Source organism: Aplidium turbinatum, chromosome 7 (assembly GCF_918807975.1).
Source record: "Aplidium turbinatum chromosome 7, kaAplTurb1.1, whole genome shotgun sequence".
NCBI classification, from domain to species: domain Eukaryota; kingdom Metazoa; phylum Chordata; class Ascidiacea; order Aplousobranchia; family Polyclinidae; genus Aplidium; species Aplidium turbinatum.
In genome coordinates this window covers 9437842-9449675 of record NC_137478.1, presented here as the reverse complement: position 1 = coordinate 9449675, position 11834 = coordinate 9437842, and the positions used below count along the sequence as shown (strand labels likewise).

The 11834-nt window shown below is 37.9% G+C and overlaps 1 protein-coding gene across 1 annotated transcript in view; it reads right to left on the bottom strand.

Moving 5' to 3' along the window:
- Positions 1–7771: 7771 nt before the first annotated feature.
- The window catches only part of LOC145774211 (frizzled-7-A-like), a 28295-nt gene continuing 24232 nt past the window's right edge, over positions 7772–11834 (bottom strand). Inside the window, exon 13 of the mRNA XM_082585389.1 lies at positions 7772–9650. Within this exon, the coding sequence (XP_082441515.1) occupies positions 9463–9650 (188 nt within the window). The 3' untranslated portion in view covers positions 7772–9462. The remainder of the gene's footprint in view (positions 9651–11834) is intronic.

Here is an 11834-nt window from a genome sequence, read left to right as displayed (position 1 = left end):
TTACAACGGTTTGTTGAATTCAGTTATATCCGGAGACAAAGCCTACTAGCCTACAGCGTAGGCCTAGTAAGCTACAGCCAAGACAGTGTTTTTTAGAGTTATCGCCCAGTTTGGAGCATAGGCCCATGTAATCTCACAGTTATAGAAGCTAACATGCACATTTTTTCATTTATTGTAAACTATACTGTAAGATGAAGCCATGGATGAACTAAACAGCCTTCCAGCAAAGAGAATTCTCAGCAGACACAACTTAACTTCCAATTAAACCTTGTTTTGAAAGGAAAAGTCTGCAAATGTTAAATCACTAAAAACATAAACCGACAGCATTCAAGACAGCAGTCTCAAGCCAAACAAAAGAACTGCATAAAACAACGACACACTGATTTCAACACCATTCATCATAGCACATGACTGGGGAACTGTTCCAAAAGCTAGTGCATATCGCTATTACCACAGCGAACTCGCAGCATCAGGCATTCAGGCTACAACAGGTCGTTAATAGGCCTATCTACATTGTGAAGTAAGCAACCTTCATGCAACTACAAGCGAAACTCAATCTATTGCAATTAAAAAGACTGAATAAAAAATACCACCTGCGCCAAAATATGAGCACAAAAAGAGACTAGGATACGATGTCAACGTTTTATTCAAATTGCTTTTGCAAAAACAGCGGTTATTTTTTTTAAATTAAAAGAGTGGACTTAAAAACACCATAGTAAATTTGTTAGGCTACAAGTAGGCCTACATTATATAGATTGAGTTTGATCACGTTGTTCCATAGGCTAACCCTGTTTATTGCACATTTTGCCCAAGTCTCCCCTAATTTTAAGTTTTAGATCAGGGGTGGGGAACCTGCGGCCCTCGGGCCGAATGTGGCCCGCGTGACTGTTCCATGTGGCCCGCGTCAAAATTTTTTTACCCAAAATATATTGAAACAACAGCTCAAAAAAGAGTAGGCTCTGCATTCTCGGTATATTGCGAATGGCCTTCTATGGCTAGTTAATCCATCATAGTCATGCAGAAACATGCTTTGAAATATGTGTCTCTGTTTGGAAGCACCTACCGTTGCGAGCAGTTTTTTTCCAGATTAAATCTAACAAAAAATCGGCTTCGCTCCAGACTGACTGATAAAAACGTAGAGATGCAGTTAAGAGTTGCAACATCTTCCGTGTCAGCAGACATCACACGACTCACCAAAAATAAAAACTTTCAGCCATCCCACTAGCTGTAAAAGCGAAATAAATCATTGTCCACTTCGCTGCATTTTTTATCTGTAAATAAAATTTCGAAATTTTTAGTGGCCCGCCTGTGTTATTTCTCATTTTATGTGGTCCGCAATACTAAAAAGGTTCCCCACCCCTGTTTTAGATGTTGCTATGGTGTTTCTAAAACGAACTTTGCGTCAGTAGTTTACTTTTGTTTCATTTTTTTATTTTTTTTGCAGATTTTTTTCATATTAGTCTGGGCCTATTCCTTTTCAGTCTTCTACTAGCAATACAATAGCTGTAAGCAACGTAGCCGATATTCAACATTAGTCCAATAGAAAAATAAGAACCTCATCAACAAAGAAGAGTTTAAAAACGTTCAGTCAAGAGGCTCAGCTAAAACCACAAGGAGGATTAATAGAACCACTTTTATTATGATATTGTTCGGCTACATTGGGTAAAACACAAATTTGAAACCATGTTTTTTTGTAGCCTATTTATTAGTAAATAAATAAATAATGTTTTCTCATGTCTCCAGATGTCAGTAGAAAAGTTATTAACATTCTTTGTGCAAAGTATCTGGAGGCAGGGACGAAAGAACCATTTTAAAAGTAGTTGGGCCCAGAGGCGCAGCAGTCAAAGTCAATCCAACTTCTGGGGGGCGAAGCCCCCCCAGACCACCCTTAGCATTGCTGCAATCCAAATACTTTATATCATTTTTACATTGAGTTTTCATGATTGCCTTTCGTACCAACAAGCGAAAAGTTTCCATTTTTGGGCCCAATTTGGCCGAAACATTTGCATAATTGTTAAATTGCTTTATAGTGATAAAGCTTTGGTAGAGAGTTTGCTTTGTTGAACCATAGAGAAATAAAACATAGTAACCTTAAAAGGGTTTGTCAGCAGTGGCGGATCTAGGGCAAAATTTTAGGGGGCGCCAAAGAAGTATGGAACAACCTCGCTGCAAATGGCTTGGAAAATTTTTTGCGTTTTTATCAATAAAATTGCCTATCTAAGTCAGGCAGGCTACCAGCCATTCCCACATCACAAATCAACACCACAAGTGACAATCAGTTGTAAAGTTGAAGCATTGCCATAATGCCGCTCGTAGCAATTAAAAGCAATAACGAGCGTGAAATGATAATTTAGGTAGTTTTCACTAAAACTTTAGGCTATACAACATTGATTGCTCCAAGTGAATGAAAAGGGGTAGGCTAACTACCAAAATCCATTTCAATAAATCACCAACCTAGAGTGCCTGAAGCTTACCGGTGCATAGCCACAAAAAATGTGTAGGGTTCTTAGCTATTCTATGTCCCCTAGTGTAGGGATTTGCCTATCTTAAGTTGTCAGCGTAGGGTTTGGCTGTCTAATTTGTCGTAAATTTTGTTAACAAAAAGAAAATAAAAAGGGGAATTTAAAAGAATATTGAGAGACTCTAAGTCTCTAATTAAAAAAGGATAATTTAGGCTTCTGGCTGTCTAGTCTAGGGGTATGACTTCCTACAAAAAAGCAAACGAATTAAATAGGATTAAACATTTTTTATTAATCAGTGTTACAAATTTGCTATGCGGGAATTGAAAAATATCTCTAATCAATATAATTTATTGCGACCGGTGTCAGAAGAGCGACATTCCCCAGTCGTGAATTTAACCTTCTCGTTCTAAAGTTCAGTCCGTTCGCTTTGCAAGTCTAATTTCGAATGCTTGTCCTTTTTCAATTCCCCGCTCACTTCATAATATACCGGTAGAGCCTTTTCATCAATAATGGCTATCGTAAGAATCAAGGGAAAAGTTATACCGGTTTCATAGTTATGTCGCATTAGAAATACAGATGTGTTGAGCTAGATTCTGTGTGAGTGGCGTTTGTCAACAGGAAGCTTGACTTATGTTCTGTGAGAACGTTAGGTTTTGAATTTGCAGCATTAAAATGCATTTTGCAATAATGATAAATTTCGGTCAAATGTTAAAGTATAAATTTGTTAGTTAAAAACGTGGTACATGTTACAAATGCATTATAAAAAACATTCAAAAGGTGAGGCCTAGGTGTACTTAGTACAAGTGAGTGGTAGGCTACTCAGTTAAGATATTGCAAAAAAAAATTCAAATATGAACAAAGCGCTTGCAGCAATAAGAGTATACTACATTTCTATTTTGTAGAATAAGCGAAATCGAGCCTATGCCCTATCAGCTAAACAAATATTGTGAACTGACAATGATGCAATTGAGCAAAAGAACAACACGATTAAACTACTCACGCTGATAATGTTGCAAAAACGTCTCAAGACGTAATTGGAATTTGTAACAACCTATAAAAATGACATTAGATTTCCTCAAACAAGTAATTCGATCACAGACATGTTTTGAATAAAATACGTAATAAATTTAGCAGAGATGTGTTCAAGACCAGATCCAGCTTCGCTGTCCAAAAGGTTGATGTATGGCATTTCATTCTATTTCTCTGCCTAAACTGCCATAAAATCTGGATTGTTACCATGCATTATATTATTTAAACTTGAGTTAAAAAAAGTTTCTTTATTAGTTATTAGTATTTTGTATAGGCCTAATGTCCATTGTCTCTTGTACCGTTATCAGCGGTTATTAGCCGTTAGTAGGTCTACTTGCCGAGACTAAACATCACGCATTGTTTTACGTTAGTAAAATGGAAATTAACAAGTTAAAGTATGGCATAAAAAGAAAATTTGCATGCAAACATAAAAAAATAAATTGGAATTTTAGGGGGCGCCGCGGCGCCCGGGCGCCATAGGTAAATCCGCCCCTGTTTGTCAGTCAGAGGATAAAGATTCAAAACCAACCAACCAACTGTTCATCCTATGGTTCAAGTGCACTTGGGTTAATCTGCCTTGTAAGTAATTTTTCACCAGTCTGTGGCACGAAAAAGACCTTTATGCAGTAGCATTAAACATAGGGATTTTCAAGTATAACTGTACGCTACCTATCAGTTTTGATAAATTTATGTAAATGTTTTGTATTTTAACAGCTTGAGTTCGTTTTCGAGAGAATTACATCAATATCCCCATCTAGCCTGGTTTAAGTGCCTTCTTTTACTGTAGAAACAAAGTTGCTGCATCTACCATTGCTGCAGCTAAAGTTACTTTCTCTATATCACAAAAAAACTTCAGGTTATCTTAATGAAATCTTTCGCTACCTATTCAAAAATATCTGGCTTTCAAAAGCGGGTGGGCCAGACCCACCCGAAAAAATAAAGTAGGTGGGCCCAGGCCTATGTGGTTCGTCCATCCTTGTCTGGAGGTAGCCCACACTATAACCAGGTTATCTAAGTTTTTGTTATCACCATTGTCACTTTTCAAAAAAAACAAAAAAAAACTAGCATCTGGTACCACATTAGGCCAACACGTAGGCTTGCCATTTATTTAGAATTGCAAATCCGAGACGCATATTAAAAACTGCAAATGAACTTATTGTAGCCTAATACAAAAAAATTGCAAAAAATTAAATTATGGACAAATTATCAATATATGTAGGCCTATCTCATCAACGAAAACAAAAGAACTTAATAATATTTATGAGCAAATGAATCAGGCCTAATAATATTTTTCTGTGCTAAGCATCTTTTTCAAAAGTAGCCTACAGTGTTTAATTTTATCTTTTCATGAAATTTACTAACTTAGGCCTAGCCTACATGTCAAATCAAAATCAACATTAATGTTGCATGTGAGTAGAGCTTTGACATTCTGTTCTAGCATTTGACCTCTGTCATCAGTCCACATATTGTTCATAACTTAATTGAAAAAATTCGCTCAACTGGTGCTGATGTCCGAGGCAAACAAATCACAAACTCGACAAGTTTTTGAAAGTTTGGAATGGTTCTGTTTTTGTTTATAAAAGTTTGGAACAATTGGATCCACTTTTGTTCAAAAGATGTCGTTTCATTTTGCCATGATTCTTTTCTCTCACTCTCAGACATGTGTTTCTTTACCAAAACATGCTCATCGAAAGGAAGTCGATTTCGATCATTTGCTTCTGAAACATTTTGTTGATATTTTCCGCAGACCTACTTGAGAAAGAATTGCCAGAATGGCTACCTCAAGAATTTTTTTTTTTGCAAATTAAAAATTCCGGGACAAACTGGTTAAACGGGCGGGACAAGGCCTTAAAATCGGGAGTGTCCCGGCTGCAAATTTTTTCCCACGAACTTTCTGTCAAGGAATGGAAGATAGATTTTTGGATGGAAGATGGAAAATGTCAAGGGTGGAAAGGAATGAAAGATCTTGATGATGGGATGGAAGACAATCTTCCATCATTCCATCCCAATTCCATCATTAACTTTCTAACGCTTTATCAAGACATGCAAAATATTACGTTGCTTGCTGAAATAATTCGAACGGTAGCCTACGTTCGGACAATAATTCAAACGGTAGCCTACGTAATCCTTAGGAAAATACGGCTGTTAAATTTTTAGCTTAAATTTAGCCTATGGTTTTTAGGTTTACTTGTGGCATATTCAACGCGGAGATCACGAAATGTGAAGATGGAAGAGATTTCTGAGATGGAATGGAAGATTTCTAAAATGGAATGGAATAAAATCTCAGGATGGAAAACGGAAAAAACGTCTTCCGTTCCATTCCCTGCTTTCTGTCTCATGTGATATTTCGGTAAGTGTAGTCATTATTGGTTGCCGCGTGCGGTAATTTTTTCAGTCGGTTACTTCGCATAGAGTTTGTAACCTAGTACGGTGTGAATGCAAGCGATTTTTTTTTGTTAGCTTGGTTAGTTCAATGGTTTCAACTTGCGCCTAATATGTTTATGAGAAAACGGCTTGACGCCCATCGAAGTCTTTTTTTTCTTTAAATTAATTTTTGGGGTGCACAAGAGTTTTTCAAAAAAGGAGGCTCTTTGTAAGCTTATTTTTTATTATGATTGCAGAGTCAAACAACGCACAATGGGTCTTTGAATTAGGGCAGCATGGTTAGATTGCCTGCACAACCTAAGCCCATTAAAAGTAGGGGGGGGGGGTTAGACCAAAAGTTTCGCTCTAACACACTCAACACATGGAGACACATGTATAAACAGCAAAATCTTACGCAAATACCGTTTATCCCCTTAAACATGACGGTTGAAAATTTTGGACATTTTAAGAAATGAATCGGTAAAACCGTTACCGCGCGCGATAACCAGTAATGGCTACACTTACAGAAATATACAAATGAGACAGAATGTTCGTGTCCCGGGACGTATGGCAAGCCTACAAAGTTCTGGCCGGCTGGGAAGCAAGACTGAGGAACGCGTACAAAATGACTCAGCCGAACCACTTTTAAGCCTACAATCAGGGGATTTTTTATAAGTTACGAAAGAACCGAATATGAAGACAAACGTAGGCTACTTGGCTGAACTTAGTTTCAATATTTTGGGCTGCGTGGGCCTGTCCAGATATTTTTGTTGGGAATGTTTAGACTCCAGGCTACCATATCTCTGAAAGGTAAACCACCATCTATTTTCAATTCCTTCGTTTCACCCGTATTTTTCGCCATGAAGTTTAATTTCTTTTTGAGTGGTTTACGATGGCGTACCTTGCAAAAACGTATTTAAAAACACACTACTGGTAGCCCTAATAAGATTGTTCAATCCCTAGTGTGGCTTGCTAAAATTATGATCCTGCCAGTTGGCAACCAAAAACCGAGCGGGATTGTAGGATGTAGGCCTATTGACAATATTTAGGAATCATTACGGTAGCATTTTTTTAAATCACATTTTTATGCAAAGACTTTCACTAATATCTTATCACGGCGGCCCAGTATTGATGGCATCATAATGGTAGGCGAGAACTGATTGGTTATTATGATTGTTTGAATCTTTACCTTCGGACTAAAAGTTTCTTCAAAAGCTCAATCTTGGAAGTTTCACAAAAATGAGGCCTACTTGTAGAGGCTTTGAACCACTGACGCAGGCCAGGACACCGAGTTTGACAGAGTTGAGTTTTCCTTTTGCTGAGGTTTTGTCTGTAAATTACTCCATTTACTTCGTGCCGCTGAAGGAAGAGCAGACCTGGAAATGTGTTTGTTTGTTTGTTTGTTTATCTTTATCTTGCATTGCGGGAAAGCGGACTTGAGCGCTATGCATCGGTGTACGTCTTCCGACGTACACCTGACCCACGCTGCAGCCGACGGCAATGTCTGTTTCCGGTTGTCTACTCTATTTATGACTTAAATTTGGTACTACCCATTACTCGAAATCGATCACTAGGTAGAGGCAATTATCGTAAAGTTTCTTGCCCAGAGAAACAACAGCAAGTGCGGGTGGCTGGAGTCGAACACGCAGGCTCTCGACTGCGAGCCCAACGCGCTAACCACTCGGCCATTGCTGCCGACCTCGTGGCGGCGCAGGTTCGCTTCTCGTGGCGTTGCTCAAGTGCACGCCACGAGAAGCGAACCTGCGCCGCTTGATCTTGAAGTTTCTTTGTAAAATCAAGCGTTTAATCAACTGAGCTACCGGGGCCTATCGGCAAGTCACAATATCTTTCTACGCACTACAACTTATATGCATTGATTGCCACAATCGATTGCAGGACCAATCTCGCAACACAAGTCAAACGACCGGCGAAGCTCGGCCCAACTTTAATCTTAATAGCCAAATGCAACAGGTAATCGATGAGGTCTCAAAAAACAACACGATAGTACAAAACCAGACGTAGGTTGATCATAATCGGCAATCCAAATCAATTAGTATTTTACGTAAATTTTAACGCTTTTTCTTGTAATTGTAATCGATTTCAAGCACAAAAGTGCATGTCCGATGGCAATGGCAGAATGAGAAAGGAATCGAAGTAATTGCCAAAAACGCATCTCTCTGAGTTGAAATGACGTAAGAATACAAAAATAAATGTAGAAGAAGGACGGGACCTGTGAACAGGGGTGACATGTGAACCACCCCCATAAAAAAATTAATTGTACAGCTCTTTAGTGCTCATTGCGGATAATATATTTGGTTTTGACAGGCTTCATTAAGTTTTTTTGCGAAAAGGACGTAATCTCTGGAACAGATTTGTGAACAGGAAAGCTCATGGCTGATTTGCAAAATGTTCTCTAGTTGTTTAACTTGACTGATATCTTGACTTTCGGTTATTAGTATTCAATGTGTGATAAATTAGCATTTGTTTTTGCGTTTTAAACAAAGAGATTTTCCGATAAGCGTATAGCCTACAATTATACATTCAATGTTTTTCATTTGACATTTCTTGTACAGTACCACAAAAGCTCATCAAATGACAACAGCACAGCATAAAACGGTTAAGTGGAAAATCCTACACGACTTTTTTTCAAACGGCTTACACGACCCTTCACATATGGTCGCAGGGCCGTCACTCGCGGGCCGTATGAACCACTCACTTTCAAGGACTCTTAATTTTTCGCTCTAGGGACTTCCACCAGAACATGCTTAAATTCCGTTCAAGCATGGTGACTGTAGGTAGAAAAATATACGCAATCTTTGAGACACCACAACAGTTGTGAAGTTCTTTGAAAAATCGGCTCGTAGGTCCCGCCCTACCCCTACTGTGTGTGGTCTGTTACAAAACATAAAGTGTCGAATACTGAATATAAAGAAATGTAATTGAATGTGAGCAGAGAAAACGAAGTAAAGTAATGCTGTAACTAATTCAAATACCGCAAAGCAGCTTCAGCACTATACAGTAGGCTACACACTTGACTGCAAGTTTGGGCAACGTCATCGAAACTTTACATTCAATAAAAAACAAACAAAAAAATAAAAAAGTGTATAAGAAAATTGTGTCATTAAAAGCAGCAATTAAAATACTGCTGTAAATATAGCTGCAGTATTATTGTTAATAATTTGCATTTCCACTGTGCCAAAGCAATGTAAAATGTTTTCATGGTAGCACAAAATAATGAAAGTCATTGGAAAACTGACGTAACTAAGCGTGAAGACGCAATAAAGAAATCACACCAATTTGTTGCTGAGTGGTTTTACAACTGCAGTCTATCAAAATATTGCTGAATGGTGTGCAACACTGCAACATCTTACAGAGCCGTGCAGTTTATATTCTAGGAATATTTCCAAAGTCAACTTTAACCCTGATTATTGAATACAACAGGACATCCTAAGACTTCAAGTATATTTTTTTGAGATTCGCGGGTAAGGAAGAGTTAAAAAGAAATTTCAAAAAAATGTACAAGAAGTTGTTTTAGATCCCAAATCCCTGATGTATCCCAAAATCCAGGCTACAGTTGACTAACATTTTTACCAAATGACCACCCTACTCATATCCCTTGACGGTAAATAGGGGAATGGCGCTGGTCTGTCGAATGAGGGAGGAAGGAGGTTTGCTGCTGACTCGGGACGGCACCTCGCTGATATCGGGTCTCACCACCACAGCAAATACGATCCTTAAAGGAAGTCCAAGCCTCCACTGTCTTGCTAGACCATATCCAAAATCCAGATGTGATGCCTGAGAAGAAGAGATTAAAATACACAACTACTGCATGAGCAATGCATAGTCATTAGTCATACACAATTATGATATTTCGGTTATTACTGTGATGTATACTAAAGCTTTGGTAGAGAGTTTGCTTTGTTGCACAATAGAGAAATAAAACATAGTAACTTTAGCGGGTTTAGCATACTTTATTTCACACAAAATATAACATAATTAAATAAAATAAACTCAAACGTTTTCGACACGTACGTGTGTCCTCATCAGGAATTAAATCTGCAATACATAAAATGAAAAATCGTAAGATAAATTTGACTATGCAATGCACTGTAACGACACTCTGGACTGAAAGCACAAACTGAACAAATGATACGAGAATGATTGCGAGTAAATTATGCGGTGGGAAACAGATCACGTGAGGTGTAGACTACAGGCATTGGACAAAACAATTAGAACACACACAAAAGGAACGATGAGCCACAGGCGAATAACTGCCGGTTGAGAGACGGATTGTTACGTTTAATTCTTAAGGCTTCCATGATCTTAGTCTGAAAATCAGATCTGCCTGGAGAGATGATTTTAAATTGGCCGATCAAGACATTGTCAGTGCACGTTTCACAAGAGGCGATGTGTTCTTTAATTGCACTTTTAGTTGTTAGGTTTGGGTTTAAGTGCTCCCCGTTATAAAACCGTACATATCCAAGAACTACATGCTTAATTCAACTAATCAATTTATGGAAAAGTTAAAAGATTTTAAGTGTCCACCCAATAGCCGCATGGTGAGTTTTGATGTTGTGTCTCTGTTTACTAACGTGCCTCTGAAAGAAACTATTACTATAATCGCTGACCATATTTTTAGTGGAAACCAACCAAATCGACCGCCCATTGTGAAAAAATACTTCATAAAATTATTACATTTAGCCACAGAAGGCATGTTCCTGTACAACAATAGTTTGTTTCAACAGATAAATGGCGTCACCATGGGTTCCCCATTGGGCCCAACACTGGCAAACTTTTTCTTGGCACACATCGAAACCAAAATATTTGAATTTTATCGTGATTTTTATCCCAAACTGTGTTTACGTTATGTTGATAATATTTTCGCCATTTTTGATGATGATGAATCGTGCTCAAAATGTTTGAACCTTTTAAATTCGCAACATAAAAATATCGAATTTGCACTTGAAAAATCCAATGATACCATCGCTTTTTTTAGATGTTGAAATTGAAATTAAACGCAATTCTTTTGACACCTGGATTTGGCGAAAACCTACCAACACTGGCTTGCTTTTAAATTATAACGCTCTATGCCCTAGGAAATGGAAATCTGGTTTAATCTTGTGTCTGTTATCTCGTGCTCGTTTGGTGTGTTCTGATGATCAGTTGTTTCAGAAAGAAATCAAGAAATTAAAAAACATGTTTTATTTAAATGGATATCCTTTTCACTTTTTCAATAAAGTCTTAAACACCTTCATGGCTGATGAACCAAAAGACACGCCTGAAGAAGTAGATTTTAGTTATTTCATTAATATACCCTATCTAGGAAAAGATTCAACAATTTTTGCGAAAAATCTAGCTAAACTTATAAAAAAGAAATTTTCATGTGACATTCATCCTGTGTATAAAACATTTAAAGTGCACCAATATTTTCAATTGAAGTCGCCTACCCCCTTTGCTCTTTCTTCAAATGTTGTGTATAAATTTAGTTGTTTGCGTGACTCAAACCAGACATACATTGGTATGTCAACCAGACATTTGTTGACAAGGGCCGGGGAGCACTTAAACCCAAACCTAACAACTAAAAGTGCAATTAAAGAGCACATCGCCTCTTGTGAATCGTGCACTGACAATGTCTCGATCGACCAATTTAAAATCATCTCTCCAGGCAGATCTGATTTTCAGACTAAGATCATGGAAGCCTTAAGAATCAAACGTAACAATCCGTCTCTCAACAGGCAGTTATTCGCCTGTGGCTCATCGTTCCTTTTGTGTGTGTTCTAATTGTTTTGTCCAATGCCTGTAGTCTACACCTCACGTGATCTGTTTCCCACCGCATAATTTACTCGCAATCATTCTCGTATCATTTATTCAGTTTGTGCTTTCAGTCCAGAGTGTCGTTACAGTTACAGTGCATAGTCAAATTTATCTTACGATTTTTCATTTTATGTATTGCAGATTTAATTCCTGATGAAGACACAC